This window comes from Cervus elaphus, chromosome X, assembly GCF_910594005.1.
Source record: "Cervus elaphus chromosome X, mCerEla1.1, whole genome shotgun sequence".
In the NCBI taxonomy this organism is placed as follows: domain Eukaryota; kingdom Metazoa; phylum Chordata; class Mammalia; order Artiodactyla; family Cervidae; genus Cervus; species Cervus elaphus.
Genome location: NC_057848.1, coordinates 38,111,540 through 38,132,279, shown reverse-complemented (window position 1 = coordinate 38,132,279; position 20,740 = coordinate 38,111,540). Strand labels below are relative to the sequence as shown.

At 31.9% G+C, this 20,740-nt stretch overlaps 1 protein-coding gene and 1 non-coding gene across 5 annotated transcripts in view; both read left to right on the top strand.

Annotated features, from left to right (window-relative positions):
* Positions 1-19,823, top strand: part of LRCH2 (leucine rich repeats and calponin homology domain containing 2) — a 106,540-nt gene extending 86,717 nt beyond the window's left edge. For 2 of the 4 annotated variants that reach the window (XM_043896679.1, XM_043896677.1), the window contains 7 exons: positions 3,360-3,404; positions 5,719-5,769; positions 8,031-8,088; positions 8,851-8,963; positions 9,140-9,277; positions 9,429-9,506; positions 16,097-19,823. In XM_043896679.1, the coding sequence (XP_043752614.1) occupies positions 3,360-3,404; positions 5,719-5,769; positions 8,031-8,088; positions 8,851-8,963; positions 9,140-9,277; positions 9,429-9,506; positions 16,097-16,216 (603 nt within the window). In that variant the 3' untranslated portion in view covers positions 16,217-19,823. The remainder of the gene's footprint in view (positions 1-3,359; positions 3,405-5,718; positions 5,770-8,030; positions 8,089-8,850; positions 8,964-9,139; positions 9,278-9,428; positions 9,507-16,096) is intronic. The other 2 variants (XM_043896680.1, XM_043896678.1) reach the window with 1 other exon arrangement.
* Positions 6,104-6,232, top strand: LOC122691114. The gene has a single exon (XR_006340351.1). It is a non-coding gene; the product is annotated as a small nucleolar RNA SNORA35 (small nucleolar RNA).
* Positions 19,824-20,740: the final 917 nt, after the last annotated feature.

Sequence of the window (20,740 nt, the reverse complement as noted above, 5' to 3'; positions counted from 1 at the left end):
GCCCTTGCTTGTGTTGGAACCCATATTCTTTCTTTTATGGGCAGTCGTGTTAATAATAACTTCTTAATGGTTCTGCTTTCTCTCGTTTAACAGTTTGTAGAGAAATCCCTGGCTTAAAATTCTTTATTGGCTCCCCATTATCAATAACAAAATTTGGAGTTTTAAAAACCATCATGTCCAAAAGAAAAAAAAAGAAAAAAGCATCACGTCCATCTTTACCTAAGTGCTATTACCTGACACAGTCTCATTAGCAACTCTTTGACTTTTTCCTAGACTGAACTTTTTTTTCTTTGTGCTCTCCTTCTTCTGAGCATGCTCATTTTCTTATTCCTGAAAAATCCCTACTAATCATTTAGGATTTAGGGATGAGAGTATAGCATAGTGGTTAAGAGCCTTGTCCTCAGAAATCAAACCACTTTGGTTCCAGTGCTCACTTGGATATCTTACTAATTGAGTGACTTTGGTAAATTTGGTAAAATTTGGTAAATTACCTAATCTTGCTGAGCTTCTTATTTTTTTTTATCTTCAAATGACTCTATTGGTATATTCCTTCACAGGATTATTATAACTACTGAATTATTTAATGAATAATGAATTTTTTAATGAATAATGTAAAGTGCTTAAAACAGTACTTGCCACAGAGTGTATACTTAATTAGTGTGTGTGTGTGTGTTATTCGCTCAGTCGTATCTGACTCTTTGCAACCCCACAGACTATAGCCCGCCAGCCTCCTCTGTCCATCACCAACTCCCGGAGCTTACTCAAACTCATGTGCATCGAGTCGGTGATGCCATCCAGTCATCTCATCCTCTGTCGTCCCCTTCTCCTTCTGCCTTCAATCTTTCCCAGCATCAGGGTCTTTTCCAATGAGTCAGTTCTTTGCATGAAGTGGCCCAAGTATTGGAGTTTCAGCTTCAGCATCAGTCCTTCCAATGAATATTCAGCACTGATTTCCTTTAGGATTGACTGGTTGGATCTCCTTGCCATCCAGGGGACTCTCAAGAGTCTTCTCCAATACCACAGTTCAAAAACATCAATTCTTCAGTGCTCAGCTTTCTTTATGATCCAACTCTCACATCCATACATGACTACTGGAAAAACCATAGCTTTGACTAAACGGACCTTTGTTGGCAAAGTAATGTCTCTGCTTTTTAGTATGCTGTCTAGGTTGGTCATAGCTTTTCTTCCAAGGAACAAGCATCTTTTAATTTCATGGATGCAATCACCGTCTGCAGTGATTTTGGAGCCCAAGAAAATAAAGTCTGTCACTGTTTCCATTGTTTCCCCATCTATTTGCCATGAAGTGATGGGGCCAGATGCCATGATCTTAGTTTTCTGAATGTTGAGGTTTAAGCCAACTCTTACACTTTCATCAAGAGACTCTTTAGTTCTTATTCACCTTCTGCCATAAGGGTGGTGTCATCTGCGTATTTGAGGTTATTGATATTTCTCCTGGCAATCTTGATTCCAGCTTGTGCTTCATCCAGCCTGGCATTTTGTATGATGTACTCTGCATATAAGTTAAATAAGCAGGGTGACAATATACAGCCTTGATGTACTCCTTTCCTGATTTGGAACCAGTCTGTTGTTCCATGTCCAGTTCTAACTGTTGCTTCTTGACCTGCATACAGATTTCTGTATGTATTTCTCCAGACTTAATTAGCTTATTATTTACTAAAATGTCATTCTTTTATTTTTGGTTTGTTTTTCTACTAGTCATCTTTTATCAGATATTAATTCTCAATTAAAATATGAAAGGATTCAGCAAAGATCAGGGCTGTTGGGCAAAGGTAGTCATGGTCAGGAATGCAGTCTGTGTCTCTTCAGTGGGTACTTGCATAAATGCTCATGTTTGAGTTCCTTTTAAGAAAGGCAGTAACTGAAAAGCACGTAAGCATAGAAACTCCAGTTACATGCTTGTAATGCTTGCAGTAACCTTTTTGAAACTCTTCAACAGTGCCTTTAGAGGTGAAATTCTTCAGCAGTAACAAGCTTGGGCAGTTCCCCTGTTTTGACATCCATGAGTTTCTTCTTCTTCAATAGTATGACTGATGCTATCTTGGGGTCCTGGTGTTCACTCGCCAAGTGTCACTCTTTTATTGAAGTAGAACAAGTGCCATCAGTAACATCATGCTTAAGGGTGGAAAATAGGTTTATTCACACATGCCAGCTCTGTTTGATGGCTATCTGGAACATTGGGTTGAAAGTGTATTGAGGCTTTGTCTGGGATTGGCTGCAAAGAATACCTTGGTAGTTACTGATAGTTTTTGTAAGCCACAGGAGAGACAGTAGAGGAATTTAGGTCTTATATTTATAATCCCTGATGCTGTTCATCCTCCAGTTTGTGGTTGAGTTACCAGGTAGGTTATCTGTTTTTCCAAGAGTTACGGAAGATGAGGCTACATAAGTAAAGGGGGGCATTAAATAGAACCTTGATTGCCAGCAGAGAAATTTGGACATAATTGGAAAGTTAGTTTTGTTTTTTTTTTCAATAGAAGAGTTAGTATTTTTAAAAAGGTCAATCTACCACTATTTGCAGGAAAATTTCTGTGATCGAGGAATCAGAAGAACTTTAGTGGTTGTCAAAACTGTATTTCCTTGATTATTGATCCTAGTAAAAGCACTTTTTTACATTCCAGCATTTGTGATATTAAGCATATTACCTCTGTTCCTCATATAAAATGGAGATAATAGTATTTACCTCAGATTGTTAAGATTAAGTGGGTGGGTCCATAGGTATAACACACTTCAGTCAGTGCCAAGTATATATCAATAGTAAGCACTAGTATAAGTGTTAGCTATTATCACTATTACTATTATTGTATAGTCAATATATACATGTGATGTAGTATTTCTTAACCTAAAATCAGTAGGTTTCTTAAAAATGAATGACATTTTGAATGAGATTGCAGACTAAGCATGAGGTAATAAAGCCTATTAAACTAATAGTTTAATAGTTGAGAGAATTCAGAAATCTGAGAGACTTTTCAGAAAGAACTGACCTGATGTTTTGTGTATAGTGGATTAAGAAAAAGGAGGATTTAAGACAAGACTCAGCAAACCTGAATGAATGGGAAATAGATTGGTTTAGGAAGTAAATGTTACTTGATGTATATACTTAGAACAATGCCTTGCATATAGAAAGTACTATTTGTGTTAACTATTAGTAAGTAGTAGGACTGTTTAAAATGGTTATGAAATTAAACAGTTTAATCTAAAGATATTTACATGCAGTTTACATTTTACATATAATTTAGATAATTTAAAAGTATCAAAATGTGAGTAAACCTCATATAATTTACTAGTTAGAGAATTCATGTCCAAGGAAAAATAAAGTATATGCTTTAAATATTTTTCAGTATAAATCATCAAGGAAGAGTTCAAGTGGCAATGAAAACAATGAGGTGAGAAAAGAGGGTAATATTAGCAATTATTTAAAACATTTATTTTCATATGTAATTGGCTCAATCAGAGTAAAATATAATCCATCTTGTTATTGATTTAATGCATGGGTTTTCTCCAATAATAAAAAATTAGCATGATTAGACTGTTATTAATTTGATTATATAATTTCCACATGTTCCTAGTAGTTTGGTCTTAGAATTTTATTAGCATTCATATTAAAACTGTAATTAAAATTCTTGCATATTTTATCTTCTTAAATCAGCATGGTGGTCAATTGAGATTTTTTCCTTTGAAACTTATTAATCTCTTTTCACAACTCTGTATACTATTTTAACATTGAAAATTAGATTTCTACAGTTTGAGCATTACTGTAAATTTTTCTACCTCATCGTTTTAACTTGTACAACAGCCTGGCATTTTTGAAATGATACAGTCTCATCACCATAAATACTTAAGTAACTCTATGTATTTTTGTTTGGACAGATTGGTAATTAATTTGATGTTGAATACTTGGCAAGACTTCTGAAAACTCCTTTAATTTTAAGATATGGAATCACCCAAAAAGTGTGTGTTGTACTATAGGTTAAAGGTTCAGCTTGGATGCTTTCTTTGTTCCTTTTTATGTTTAATCTACTTTGGTCCTGCATGCTTCAATATCTTGAAAAAGGTAATGGCACCCCACTCCAGTTCTCTTGCCTGGAAAATCCCATGGATGGAGGAGCCTGGTAGGCTGCAGTCCATGGGGTCGTGAAGAGTCAGACACAACTGAGCGACTTCACTTTCACTTTTCACTTTCATGCATTGGAGAAGGAAATGGCAACCCACTCCAGTGTTCTTGCCTGGAGAATCCGAGGGACGGGGGAGCCTGGTGGGCTGCTGTCTATGGGGTTGCACAGAGTCGGACACGACTGAAGCGACTTAGCAGCAGCAGCAGCAGCAGCTTCAATATCTAATCAGTTACCAAAACCTACTCTCTTTTTTTTTGGATACAGAAATATTTTGAATACATTCCCCACCTGCATTTCTGCTCTGGCACAAGTCCTTATCATTTCTGGCCTGTACTACTGCAATAGCATACTTGATCTTCTCCCTTTCTCCAATCCACTTTCCTCTCTGCTGCCAATGATTGTTTCAAAGAACGCAAATATGATCAGGCCATTCCCTTGCTTAGAAACCTCTGTCTCCTCATCACTTAGAAGGTAAATGCAGGATTCTTCTTGATCAAGCTTCAGCTTCCCACATCAGCCTCAATTCACGATTTACCTTCCTTTCACCATACTCTTCAAAATTACAAAACTACAAGGTTTCTACTAAGCACAGCACAGCACAAGGTTTTCTGCACTCATCTTTACATTTATTGTTTCTGTGCCTTTGTCCTTGTTGTCCTCTCATCTTGGAATATTGTTAAACATCTACTCAGTTTTTTAGTCTCTCAGGAAACTTTCCTTTACTTATCAGCACCACCATTTCGCCATGTGTCCCTTATCTGTGTCTAATAATACATCATGCATGCTCTATTATTGTACTGAGAAGTTTGTATTGCTTCTGTAAATGAATCTATTTTCCCCCTAGACTGAGAGATCCTTGAGTGGATGATATTTTACCAAGTTTCAATTCTCCCGGTCTAGCACCAGTGTCTGACATATAGTAGACAGTCAGTAATCATTTGTTGATGATGAATGTATACTCTGTGTTGTGTGTATATTCAAGGTTAAATGTTAAGATTTTTGTATTTGTTTAGTAGTAGTCATTGAGAAAAAACATGAACCATTTAGTAGTATTTTATTCAGTTCAATTGTTTGTCATTATTTCTAAGCTTATGTTAGATAAATGTAATTTTCCAGGTAAATGTTATTGTTGGGGTGATGGAATTTTGCATGCGTCCCTGTGTCTGTCTCACACTGGAACATATTGCTGCCATTTCTTATCAGGAATTAATCTTAAAACGTGGCTATTTTCTAAGAAATATAGAAAGGTTTTTCATTTGTGATATTTAAAGGAAATAAACTTGTAAGAAAATATTTGATGTAAGTAGATACTACTTATAAAACTTTAAATTGCTTAGGAATCACCTGGGGATTTTACTGAAATACAGATTCTGATTCAGTAGGTCTTGGGTGGGGCCTGAGATTCTGCATTTCTAACAAGCTCCCAGAGGATGCTGATGCTACTGGTCTACAGACCACACTTTGGCAAGGTGGTGGATGGTATTTTCCAGATCCTTCCTTTAGTAGTTTCAGTTTTCCTTTTACATGTCTGAATCATCATTCATATTTTAATTGCATGTTTCATGTTTTTATTTTTATATTTTAGCAAGACAGTGATAATGCTAATATGTCACCACAATCGCCAGTATCATCTGAGGTACAAGTTCTGTTTTTAAATGTGTTTACATAGGTTTTCTTTGTCTCTTCTCTCTAACCTCATCTTTCTTTTTTAAATGTAGTTTTTTCACCCATATTTAAAAATCCATAGTAGGTTAATTTGTACAAAACTAGCCTACAAAAACTTCTAAGAACACCATATTTTGGTACAAATATTCATAATGAATATCACTTAAATTACTTATTGAAAAATGCCTATAGATCACATGAAATATTTCACTTTATAAATGTTTTATGTTTTATAATTCATCCATATTTTGAAATAAATGACAAGAGTAGCTTTCAGATTTTAAATTTGAAAAAAATACTTCATTCAGCATTGTGCAATGGCCTTTGGTTTTTCTCATAACCAATTAGGTCTGAAAGCAATGCAAGAAAAACTTCCTTTTTCCACGAGAAACATCCCTGTAGTGGGTTGTTCCTATCGACAAGAGGGTACACTTTTCCTAGCATCTTAGACTTAAGGAGGGGGCATGGGGAGAAGGGGTAGATGAAAGTTAAAGAGTTTCTGAGATCTCAACCAAATATTCTTTTGGTTTGAATGATTGACTCTTCTAATTTAGTTAAACCTGTTGCTTTTAATATGTTATGAGATAAATTTTAAAAATTCTAAACAATAGCTCTTCTACTTCAGATTACTTAGTATTCTAAAAGTGTACTGGCATTAGTAAAGTAAATAGATGATTTTTTATTTATTTGGTGAATTCAGGACTTTGTCTAAATGTTTGAATGATCCAAAATCACAATATAATTTTGGTTAATTAGACAGTATTTCATTTTATATAGGTGGTGTTAGTTTTTTTAAAAGCCAGAATTGTTTGTGTATTGTTTTGGGTGAGTTGCATTATAAAACTTTAAGATGGACTTAGACGTTAGTTTTATAAACATGTTTCTAAATTACTTATATGGCAGGTAAACTGGTTTACATTCTTTTTCAAAACAGTTTAAATTGGGATATTCTAAAATTAGTCTTTGTAACATGCTTTTGTAAATCCTTTCTTTTACAGTCAATTATAACAAATGTAGGTGATGACTTATTTACTTAGATTTTTTCTGATTTTATAATCTATGCTCAATGAGAAGAGGATCAGTGCCAATCTTCTCAAATAAATTATATTGCTTCTATAACACATTTTCCTTACATTTGGATAAATTAAATTTTTGTCTGGAAATTCATAATACTTTAACTGAAATAATCAAGATTAACAGGCTTGTGGATGAATAGGTGGTGAGCATGGATTTGGGTAGCTCAACTGATGTTCAACTTGAACTGCTTATCCCATGTTAATCAGAAAATTAAGAGAGTCACCAGAATGCTGATTGTTTCAGTTTCATCTGTGAAAGGAAAATGGTAAAAACAATTAGTATAGTGCTTTACTATTAACAAAGTGCTTGCCTATACATTTAAACCTAAGAGCAGTCCCACGATCTGGGTATTATCCTCATCCTTTTACAGCTCAAGAGTGATAAATTTTTCTAAAGACTTCAGTCAATAAATGGTAGAGGAGTGACTGAAGCCCAAACTCTAACAACTTCACAGTTGTTGTACAGATTAAATAAGATGCTATTAAAATTGCATTATCTTTCCATTTTATAATTTGCAAAGTGCTTTCTTTTAGTTATCTCAGTTAATTTTTACAGCATCCTATTTTAAAGGTGAAAGGATAGTTACAGAAAAATTAAATGTTTTGCTTAAAACTTAGTCTAATTTCTGACTCTTAAGTTCAGATTTTTTAAATATACCATGTTTCTTTACACAGTGCACTACTGTTTGAAAGCACTTTGAAATAATGTGAATTCAGATAGAAGAAATAATGCTTTATTATCTATCACTCTGCAGCCGCTATTAGTTTGAATGTGTATATTTGCCTCAAATTATCCACGAAGGGTCAAGTCCATAGTAGATAGTGAGTAAGTGTCACTAATTTCACTTATCTTTACATTGAAACTTTTTTCCATTTTGCAGGAGACTTTAATCTGGTTCTTCATTCAAAAAAAGAGTATATGTTTATTTGATTCACTTTAATAACTTTCATTTCCCTTATACTAAGACAGAAGTTAATTAGCAAATATTTGTAGACCTTTTAAAAATGAAACATTATCTATTTGAATTAAAATGCAATTTACCTTTCTCTACTCCACTAATTATGGAGAAAAATAAATACTTCTCAAAATTGGAATGTATATAACTACTTTGATTATTTTGAAAGAAAAAAGGTTTTATTTGTTTTTTGTTTTTAGGAGTATGATAGAACTGATGTTTTTTCACATGGTCCCTTTGGCTTGAAGCCTAGATCAGGTAAATATATATTCTGCAAATACAATCTATTGGTTATATACAAAACTAGAGTTTCTCAGCTTAAATGGGATTGATTCCTTAGTTTTAAGTACACGTAGATTCTTTCCCCTCTCCTAAAAGTAATTTTCTCTTAACCTTATTTGTCTTTCCAATTCCCATTCCCCATTTCTTTCTTCCTCTTTACCTTCAAGCTCCTGAAACCTCAGCTTTTTGCCTTAGATATACTGCAGTCTTATTTCTACTCTACTGTGACTGCTATTAGAATGACCACTCTGCCAGCAGACCAAACACTGTTTGAAATTATAGCACTCCATTATATTGTGGTTTTAAAAAGGGATCTTTTCGCATTTGGCAAGCCCAAAAGAAAATGGATCCATGTTACTTGGCAAGGTATTGAATTATAGTTTTTATTCCTGAATAACTGTATTGACCTTCAAAAATAATTTCCTTTTTCTTTAAAGATAATAAAGGCTGATTTGTGTTCAATAATAATTCTTAACCTGGATCATGTTTCTAATAACATATGTTTAAGTAAGAACATGTATAGGTGGTAGCAGTTGTTACACTTGTCTTCCCTGTTGCTTTCAATTATGCAGATAAGTAAGTTTCAATTATATTCTGTAAAAAATATTTAGAATTCATTAATAATGAAAGTGTTTTATGTCATTTTGTTCTAGTTCTTTGTATTATGCCTCTTTCCCTGCCGATGGTTGATCCTTCCGATTAGCTTTGTAATAAGCTAGGCAATTTCTGTTTTTATAGCTTTCAGCCGCTCATCTCGCCAGGAATATGGGGCAGCAGATCCAGGTTTTACAATGAGAAGAAAGATGGAACATCTACGGGAAGAGCGAGAACAAATACGACAGCTTCGCAATGTAAGTCACATTGACCTTTCAGGTCTGCTTTATAGAAATGGGTTTAACTTGGAAAATTAAAAAAGAATATTTTATTTTCAGTACTCTTTAAAATTTTAGATTATGTGATGATTAGTTATATATATATGTATATATATATTTAAATGGAATGTGATTTATACCCATTTCTTTTATAGAATCTTGAATCCAGGTTAAAAGTAATTTTGCCTGATGACATAGGAGCTGCACTGATGGATGGGGTTGTTCTTTGCCATTTAGCCAATCATATAAGGCCACGCTCTGTAGCTAGTATTCATGTGCCATCACCAGCAGTGGTAAGTTTTGGCTACAGTTTGTTAGTTCTCTAAAGGAAGATAGAGCTGCTTGAAACAATCTTTAAATAATATACTTCAATAAATATAATTTTGAGTTTTTATAAGTTTGTACAAATATACCTGAAAATATACTATTTTTCTTACTTTGCAGCCTAAGCTTAGCATGGCGAAATGTCGAAGAAATGTAGAAAATTTTCTCGATGCTTGTAAAAAGTTGGGTGTCTCACAGGTAATTATTTTTCTAACAAAATAATCATTTAAATATGAATTTATTACGTGCAAACTGGCTTCTTCATAGTAGGCATGAATAATGCTTTCTGAACATGAAAATGAATACCTTCCTTTTCACCTTCTACTGAATTCCAGCTTTAAATGTAACAGCTGTCTAATGAATGATTTTTAAGCTGCTTTTAAAGTAATTATACAATGGCTACATATATAGAAAAATTTACTAATCATGCACATCATCAAATAAACATAACTTACTGGTCATATGACAAGTTGATTGTGATGCTGTTGCTACTCTTATTTTTCCTGATAGAGGACATTTGGATTCCTTTAATCTAAGAATAGACTCTGATTGGAAGATTTTCATTCAGTGTGAACATTTAAAACTTTATTTAAAATGTCAATTTGGAAATCTTAGTAACATGTTATGATAATACCTCTCTGGATAAACTTTTTCTGACATTTGTAGAAATTAGCTTAGGTTTCATGTAATAATTGTAATAGTATTAAATTAACAAAGCAATATTATAAATATATAATGAAAATGAAAAATCAAAATATTGCTTTTTTGATAACATTATAAACTTAACAACATGATGGACTGTTGAGAGGACTTGGAATTGTTAGCAGATCACAATGTAGTTGTACTTTTTTTCCTTTAATTTTTTAAAGTATATTTTATTGAGATATCATTGACATAACATTTGGTAAGTTTAAAGTGTACCATGTGTTGTTTTGATACACTTACATACTGTGATTATTAAGTTCTCTTTTCAATAGTGTCATAATAATCTGGTTTACAAATTCTACTGTAACCTCTTCCTGCAAGTGAATAAATATAATTTATATAGAGAGAATCAGTTGAATTACTGTTTAATTTGGAAGCTATACGCAGTTCTCCTCTAGTTACTTCTTATCTATGCTTGACATGATGTTTTGAAATTTTAATTCCTAAGCATTTTTATGTTAGTTCTTTCTTCTTATACTCTTAATCTCTTAGTGAGAAAGTAGAGAAATTAGGAATTTTTCAAGTTTGTTATTGCATTATATATATTTTCCTATTTTGTCAGTTTTTGTTTTAAGAGTTTTTTGATGAGGGGTTTTCAGCCAACATTTATTAAATGAATGACATTTTACAGATGAGGAAACTGAGGCATAGAGAGCTTAGGAAACTTGTCCAAGTTTGCTAAACTTTACTTTTACTAAAACTTTACCTTTAGTAAACAGTGGAGGCAAACTATGAACCCCAGTGATCTAATTCCAGAACCCACCCTCTAACTTGAATATTCTCTATTTCTGTTCTATTACATGAAATGAAAGACAATCTAACTTACTCTTGACACTTTCTTTGTGCATTAGGCAAGGAGAATGACAGGAAAGATCTTATGAAAACTGTTCTACTTAGCATGCTCTCATCTTCTTTCTCCAGCTTGTTCTGTGGCAGAGTTAGTGACTCACCAATCCTCACCATAATGGTGGCTCATCAGCTTTCATTTTCAAAACTCTCTAGGTATTGGTAATGAAAGAAGAGATTTTATTTTTAGCTTCAATTTGGTTTTCCCTGACTTGAAAATGATAATATATAGTCAGTTTTTAAATTTAACTTTTTAGGATATTTTTGTATTTTTAACAGTTTTATTGAAGTATAATTGACATACAATAAAGTTCATATAAGTAAAGTATACAGTTTGATGCATATACCGTGAAATCATTACCATAGTCAGGATAATGAACATGTCCATTACCCCCAAAAGTTTCCTTGATCCCTTTGCAATCCTCTAGTCAACCACTAAAAGCTGTTTTCTGTTATTATAGCTTAGTTTGCATTTTCCATCTGGAGTTATATATAACTGGAATGATAAAATACGTACGAATTTTTTTCTGGCTTCTTTTGCTCAGTGTAGCTATTCTAAGACTCATCAATGTTGCATGTATAAATAGGTCATTCCTTTTTAGTGTTGTGTAGTATTTTATTATATGAATATATCACAGTTTGTCAGTCCATTGACCCATTTGTTGATGGCCATTTATATTGTTTACAGTTTTAGGGACTACTATAAATAAGACTGTTATGAACATTTATGTACCAGTCTTTGGATATATACATTCTTTAATTTTGGGTAGGCACATGAAAGTGGAATGGCTAGAACATATGGGAGGTATATGCTTAACATTAAGAGTATAAAACTTTTCCAAAGTGGTTATATCATTTTACATTCCTGTCAGCAGCGTAGGAGAGTTCCAGTTCCTCCACATCCTCAGTAATATTCAATATGGTCAGTGTTTTTTTTAATTTATTCATTTTAATAGGTATGTATGGTTTGTCAGTGTGGTTTTAGTTTCCATTTTCCTGAAGACTAATGATGTTGATCATTTTTTCAAGGTCTTATTTTCCATTTGTATGACTTTTATGAAGTGTCTGTTCCAATCTTTTGTCTATCTTTTGAGTTGTTTTCTTATTGAGTTTGAGATTTCTTTATAAATTATAGGTAAAGTCCTTTATCAGATACAATATATGATTTACAAATACTGTATCCCAGCCTTTGCCTTGTCTTTTCATTCTCATAGTATCTTTCAAAGAGCAAAAATTTTAAATCTTTTGTAATAAAATTTGTCATTTAAAAAAATTGATTGTATTTTTGGTGTCAAACCAAAGAAATCTTTGCATAACTTAAGGTCACAAAGATTTTCTCCTATATTTATTTCTAGAATTTTTATGGTCTTAATTTTTACATTTAGGTCTATAATCAAATTTTAGTTAATTTTTATATATGTTGAAAGGTATGGATTGAAGTTATCTTTTTTTTAGGCCTGGGCACATACATTGTCTTTTATTTTTAAAAAAAATTTAATATATCATAAAATTCACCCGTTTAAAGTGTTTAATTCAATGGTTTTTAGTATAGTCACAGAGTTGGACAGCAAACTATTAATAAGGGTAGAATATTTTTATCACCCCAAAAGAAACCTCTTAGCTGTTAGCAGTCCCTCCCCTTTTTTATCTGTATGAATTTGCCTATTCTTGACATTACATATTAATAATGTCATTTGATATGGGGTCTTTTGTGTGTGGCTTCTTTCATTTAGCATAATGCTTTCAAGGTTTATTATCCATGTTGTAGCATAAAGCAGTACAGACACACAAAGGTTTATTGCACTTCACTTTATTGTGCATCACAAATACAGCATTTTTTATGAATTCAAGTTTTGTGACAACCCTGCACTGTCAGGTGATGATTAGTATCTTTTAGTAACAAGATATTTTTTAATTAAGTTTTTTTAAAAGGTGTACTGTTATAGCACACTAAGAGACTATAGTATAAATATAACTTTTATATACATTAGGAAACAAAAATTCATGTGACTTACTTTTATGGCAATATTTGCTTTATTTTGGTGGTCTAGAACTGGAGTCTCAATATCTCTGAGGCATGATTGTACTTCATTTTTTTGGGCTGAGTAAGAGTCCATTGTATGTATGTACCACATTTTGTTCACCATCTATCAGTTGATGGATATTTGGGCTGTTTCCACTCATTGTTTATTATGAATAATGCTACTGTGAACATTCATGAGCATGTTTTTGTTTGAATGCTTGTTTTAATTCTCTTAGTTAACAAGGTTATATGATAGGTTAAATGGTTGCTCTATGCTGGGTTATATGGTAACTCTGTTTATCTTTTTGCAGAACTGCTATTTTCCAGTTTACATTCACAGAAGCAATGTATATGGGTTCTAATTTCTCTGCATCCTCACCAATTATTATTGTCTACCTTTTTGATTCTAGTCATCCTACTAGGTCTGAAGTGGTCTCATTGTGGTTTTGATTAGCTTTTCCTTAATGGCTAATGATGTTGGTCATCTTTTTGTGTGCCTGTTAACTATTTGTGTATATTCTTTGGAGAAATGTCTTTTCAAATCCTGTGCTCATTTGTTAATTGAATTAGTCACCTTTTATTATTTCTTTATATATTCCGGATACAAGTTCCTTATGAGATACATGATTTTAGTTTGCTGAGAGTTCTTACTAGGAATGAATGTTGAATTTTGTCAAGTGCTTTTTCTACATCTACTGAGTTAACTTTTTTTTTTCCTTTCACAGCATTGTTAATTACATTGGTCGATTTTCAGGTATTAACTCAAACCTGGACTCCTGGGATAAACTCCACTTGGTCATGATGGATTTTGTTGTTGTTGCTATTTTTATGTTGTTGGATTCAAATTGTTAAAATTTTGTTTAGCCCTTTTGCATCTATATCAATAGGGTTATTGTTCGTTAGTTTTCTTTCTTTTAAAGTTTTTGTCTGGTTTTGGTGTCAAGGTAATGCTGACCTCATGGAACATGTTAGGAAGTATTCCCTGCTTGTCACTTTTATTGAATATTATGGATAGAATTAATATTATTTATTCATTAAATATTTAGTCACATTCATTATTGAACCTTGAACCGTTCATCTAGGCAGGGGTTTTCTTTTTAGGAAAAATTTTAACTACAGTTTCTTTAATAAATATAAGGCTATTTAATTTTCTATTTCTTCTTGTATGAGCTTTGATATATGGTGTCTTTCAAAGAATTTGTCCTTTTCATCTAGTTTGTCAAACTTGTTGCTATAATGTTGTTTATAATGTCCCCTTTGTTATCATTTTAGTATTTGTAGACTCTCTTTGTGGCATCACTTCTTTTATTCCTGATATTGGTAATTCATGTATTTTTCTCTCTTTTTCCTGATTAATCTAGCTAGGGATTTTGTGAATTAAAAAAAAAAATTTCAGTGAACTAACGTTGGTTTTATTGATTTTTTTCACTATTATTTTCTGTTTTTAAATTTATTGGTTTCCTCTCTCATCTCCATTATTTCCTTCTTTCTGCTTACCATTGGTTTAATTTGCTCTGCTTTTTCTAATTTCTAAGGTGGGAGCTGATGCCATTGATTTGAAACTTTTTTTAGTTTCTGATATATGTTGGTGATTTTTTGAATAAACAAGCAAAATATTAGGAGGGCAATAAATGTTGCAGTGAAAATGGAGTGAGAAGATAGTTTTGGAGAACTATTTTGATAAATGGGATAGTATCAGTAGTATTTGATGACTGAATTATGGGAATAAGGAAGAAAGACAATTATGATTCCCAGGTTTATGTTGAGAGAGACTAAATAGTGTATTACTGACTGAGATATAGAATACAGACAGAAAAGTTAATTTAGTAAGGAAGTAGTTCTGTTGTGGACATATTGATTTTGATATGTCTGTTGGACATCATTTGGCTGTATCAAGTTGACGTTTGTATCTGGAGCTCAGTAGAGAGATCTTGGCAGGAAATAAAGATTTGAAAATTATCAGGATGGAAGATATAGTTGTTACTCTTTGGGGTTAAGGGCCTTATCTTGCCAAAGTTTCCAATGTTTCAAGAAACACTGGATTAAAAAAAGTAATGTTTCCAGATTTGTAAAACACTATGCTAGCCAACTAAAACAAATCATGGACCATATGGGACCTATAGATGTTCTGTTTGCTGCCTACTCTATCCACTACTAGCTTATTTTCCTGAGATGAGTGGGTGTTCCAACTGAAGCAGTAGATTGTATCATTTCTTTAAAAAATGCTACCAAATTTATTTGATGCTGTGCACATTCATGCAAATCTTCAATTAAAATCCTTGTGATTTTGATGAGGGTTTGAGAAACTCCGGGAGTTGGTGATGGACAGGGAGGCCTGGCGTGCTGCAATTCATGGGGTCGCAAAGAGTCGGCCACGACTGAGCGACTGAACTGAACTGAGAATACCAAAGAGAGGATACAGTACAGAAAGAGAAGAGGGTGAAGACAGAACCCTTGGAAACGTTAAGAATGTTAAAAGAGGATCACTGAAGGCTAATGAAACCTAATGCAAAGTTGTCTCTAAACCCTCTTTCTCATAGAATTGTGAAGAAATAGCATATATAATGACTTAGAAGAGAAGACAGTTGTTATTTATCAAATTCTAGACTATTTGAACTAAGAAGCAATACAACATCACTAGAAGCTGGAGAGAAGTCACCTTTTGACAAAAAAAGTACTGAAGTGCTATATACATCACAGACCATGGAACCTAAGAACTGGTAGAAGGAACCAGAGTGGCTAGTTTTGTATAGGACTGAACAGGTTACAAAATGCTTAAAATGCTTCCATATATAGATTCTTCTATTTGTTTCTCACACAGTTCCATTTTCAGGATGAAAAAACAGTATCCCAGGGAATTTTAGTACCTTTAGTACTCTATATGGCCCTTAGATCTCTTGGCTGGAAACATAGTGCTCTTTCTGCTCTAGCACAAGGGCTTAGGGAACATCTAGCACCACTGTCTCACTTAAAAATATTTTCTTATTGTGTAGATCAGATCAACCTCAGATAAAAATGCAGCCCATAAAATAGAGTTCTATACCATAAAAATCTATTGAAGCAGACATCTTAAAGTTTATTTCATTAGAATTGTATAATTTTTACCTAGAGTTTTATAAAAAGCATGATTTAAAAACCCAGTTCTGACTTATTGAGGCTTTGCTGTACTATTAAAAAGCAAATGTTTAAATATCATTTGTTTTGTTTTTTTCAGGAAAGACTCTGTTTGCCTCATCATATTTTGGAAGAAAGAGGTCTTGTGAAAGTTGGTGTCACAGTTCAGGCTCTTCTTGAATTACCTACAACCAAGGCATCTCAGCTTTCTACAGCTTGACATAACATTTAAAAATCCTAAATGTCTAGTTTCATTTATTTGAAGTGATTTCAGATATCTCAAATTTATGAATAAGGATGTCTAGTCAAAAATAATTTTATTATTCAAGCCTTAGATTTAAGAAAAATCATGTTAAAACATCAAAATTCAATTTTGAATTGCCCAAACTTCTTTTGAGGGAAAACTTAGACTCAATTTACTAACAGTTACAAACTCTTACAAAAAACTCAATTTACTAAGAGTTTTTGGTAAATTCAAATTCTCTTTTTACTAAGTTAGCTAATAATCTTGATTATTTTTCAATAATCAGATTAATACTAAGTTTAAAATGTGATTTCAATTTAATAATCACATTAGGTTTAATTTTTTTATCATAGGTAAACATCTGGACAAGGTAATCATTTTTTTACCAATTTAAAACTAATTCTATATTTGAGTTATTTAATATACTTGTGATTCTAGTTTATACATAATTTCTTCAGTCTTTGGTCTTAGTTTTATAGAAAAAAAGTGAGTAGAAATTACAGAACTCTGGCTTTATATTGAATTCTTTTAGTATTATAGGTTGGTGCCAAAATATTTTCAGTTGTACTGTAGATTGTTTACATGTGAAGTGCCTGTGTAATTGATGACTCTCATATAGTCTTAAGAATTTTTGGAATTTTTTTTAATGTATCAATGGAATTTTAAAATATTTCAGTAGATTTTGTAAGTTCAGTAATATGTGAGGGTAAATGTGCCTCACATTGTGACATTTGTGTTTCTTTATTTAGTCCATTGCAGTTTTCTTAAACTGGTTATTTCATGTTGTCAGAAAAACGATGTTAATATGCTTAATTTATGCTATTTAATTTTGCAAAACTTAATCATCTTTTGAAATGTATTATTTGAAGAGTATTTTATTTCTGTATTGAAAATGTTACACAAAGCAGTAAGGTTTTTGAGAACTAGCAGAGTATTTAATTATCAAGGACATTTTGATAAAACTGCCAAAGTTTGGGTTTATGTCTTGACTTTCAGAAACGTTACTACATCAGTATGCTGCCTTTGGTTATATTCAGATTCAGAGAGCAGCAGTTGAGGAATAGGTTTTTATTAGAAAATATGTCCATTTGTGGATCCTGTAAATCTTAACTGATCCTCAATTAACATGATGAAATAATATAGACCACTCTAAATCTTTTCATAAGCATACTATTATATAAAGTCCTTGTTTAATTTAAGGATGGATAAACTTACATTGGTAGTAGTGCAGGAATTTTTCAAAAACATCACTGTAATGAATAACTCAGTTTCCTATAGAAAAACTTAACTATAATTGCTTTTGTAGTAGTCAAGCAAGTATCATATCTTAAGTATGTGATTATTTGCACTTGTTACCTCTTAATATGGATGCAACTTATTAGAAATTTTGGCCTGGGTGTTTTGATGATATATATAAAAGGTAAAAACTATTGTGCCAAGTGATATAATAAGGATTGGTTTTAGAGCAACTCTACTTTTTTTGATCAGTTGGCATGAAGCCATATAATTAAGTTTTGGCTTTAGGAAACAGATGTGTTCTTTACATTTCCCAAGGGTCAAATCAAAGCTTTTAAAGAATTAAAGCTTTTTATGACTAAAAGTTTTAAAAATTAAATTATTGGTAATTTATTACTTTAAATATCTGAGCTAATTAGTTATTTTTCAGTTGGATCTAAAATAAGTTGTTGACAAAAATCTCTCTGTCTAGTGAAACTTGGGTAATAAAGTAAGAAATTACAAATATGTACCTTAGTTATTAGTTTTTAATGTAAAAATTTGACAGTGTTACAAATAAAGTGATCATTAAAAAGCTACAGCAATCATTCATACTGCTTTCATAGTTATGCTGTAAAATTCCTCCTGTTAATTAATCTAGATGTTAATTATTTTACAAGTATTTTCATGTTTTGTATCATTGAAATATTAGCGAAATTATAGGCCATTTCCTTATTGCATTTCACTTACTTGTCAATTAATTATTACTTTAAAGAGAAAATATACCAGAACCTCTATAACATTCTTTATTGCAAAGCAAAGTTCCATTTAAGATGGGTCTATCTGAGGTCCATACCATGGCAGTTTTATTTACTGAGTGACAAAAAGGAACACTTCTCAGGCAGTTTCACAGCATAGTACCCAAGCAAACATTATACAAAGTCTCTGATGTATTTCTTTTAGTAGTTTTTGAGTAAGTGTAAAATTTATTCAAAATAGTTTTTATGGTTATTATATATTTACTTCACCAGTTATTGAGTAAGGAATGATTATCATTATTTGAATTGGATTGTGATTTGAAGAATGTTAAGTAATCAGACTAAAATATTTTCTTAGGCCCTAAAACATACAGTAGATAGCTTACTTCCTGCTAAATTTTATTCCTATATGGCACAAGAAAGAAGTGATGTTGGATATGTTAGAACTGAAATAAGGAGTAAAAACACATTACCATTTGTTTAATAATTATCTTTACAGAAGTGCTAGTTTATTGACTTTTCTAACTGAATTTTTTGAATTCAGAAATGTTTGTATTGGTCACAGATCTATCATGATTGATTTTCTGATGCATTTAAAAATAAATGGAACACTAAATGTATATTACCAATGCAAACTGTGTATAAAGTTGAACAAAAAAATTAAAGTCTGAGATTTCTTTTTTCCCTTTCTACCTCTTCTCTTAATATCACAGCATCCATTTTCTATAGGTATTTTATATCTTGTGTCTGTGTTCTCTAGTATGGAAAAATAGACTTTGAGAGGATATTCAAAGTAAGTTTAGTCTAGATTTTCTGTACATCATGGTATTTTTAGTAGGCAATGTTTTCATTAAAAAAAAAATGGTTTCTTCAGATATCTTTACAAAATGATGTCATCCTAATCCTGTACGGGACTCTGCGCTTCCTGTCATTCAAAGTTATAAATAAAGTTATTTGTACTGTGCTCTATTAGTATGCATCAAGTAGCTACCTAAATAAATAAGAAATGTATTATGTACATGTATAAATACATGGAAAAAATAGATTTTTCAGTTAGCAATTTGAATTTTCTAAAACTTTCTTTAGATATCTCAGTCACTTCTAATTCAGAGAAATACAAAGTAATGTATAATTTATAAAGTAGTAATTGAAATTATACCCTAGGGCTATGATTCTTTTTCATTATATAAGCTTTAGGTATACAGCATTATAATTCAAATGTATACATATACTACAAAGTGATCACCATCACAAAGCTAGTTCCATCCATCACTATACAGTTTACCTACTTCAGCTGTATTGCCTTTCCCCCACCCCCTTACCCTCTGATAAACTACTAATCTGATCTTGAAATCTTATCAGTTTGTTTTTGTTTTATTTCTTTTAGATTTCACTTGGCATAATACATTCAAGGTCCATCCTTGTTGTGTAAATGGCAGAATTTCATTCTTTTTTATGGCTGAGTAGATTTTGTTGTGTATATAAACCATATTTTTATTCATCCATCAGTGGATGCTTAGTTTATTTCCATATCTTGATTATTGTAAATAATGCTGCAGTTAACATAGGGGTGCATATATTTTTTTAAATTAATGTTTTGTGTTCTTTAGATAAATACCCAGAAGTGGAATAGCTGGGTCATATGGTAGTTATAGTCTTGATTTTTTGAGGAATTTCTCTGCTGTTTTCCATAGCGGCTCTATCAATTTACTACCCCACCAACAATGTACAATCCCTTTTCTCCACATCCTTGCCAATACTTATTATTTCTTGCCTTTTAAATAATAGCCATTCTTACAGACAGGTGATATCTCATTTTGGTTTTGATATGCGTTTCCCTAATAATTAGTGATGTTGAACATCTTTTCATGTACTTGTTGGTTATCTGTATGTCTTTGGAAAAATGTCTGTTTAGATCCTCTTCATATTTTTAATCAGTTTTTTTTGTTATTGTTGAGTTGTATGAGTTCTTTATTTTGAATATTAACCCTTTATCAGATATGTGATTTGCAAATATCTTCCCCCATTAGGAGGTTGCCATTTTATTTTGATTATGATTTCCTTTGTTGTGTGGAAGCTTTTTAGTTTGATGTAGTCTCATTTGTTTATTTTTACTTTTGTTTCCCTTGAGTCAGATCAGCAAAAACATTTGTAAGACTGATGTCAATGAGGTTGCCACCTATTAAAATTTAATTGTTTTTCATGCTCATATTTTGAAAGTTTGATTTTTGAAATTTACCTCTCAGTACTACATTTGTCATTGACTATTCACTTCTGCTAGTTGGTTCTGACAGTCATATTTCTTTAAAAAATAGTTATATTTATTTTGAATGATTGTATGCTACATTTTCGTGGAGAAAATTGATAAATCCATTCCATAGATTTGTAAAATAGTCTATGTAAAAAACAATGTATTTCATTAAATTTTATATTTTTTAAAATAATTTATTTCTAAAGCAGTTAACTCTGAAATCTTTCTCTGTGTTTTAGAATATTTCACATTAGCTTAAATATAATGCTTTTATGT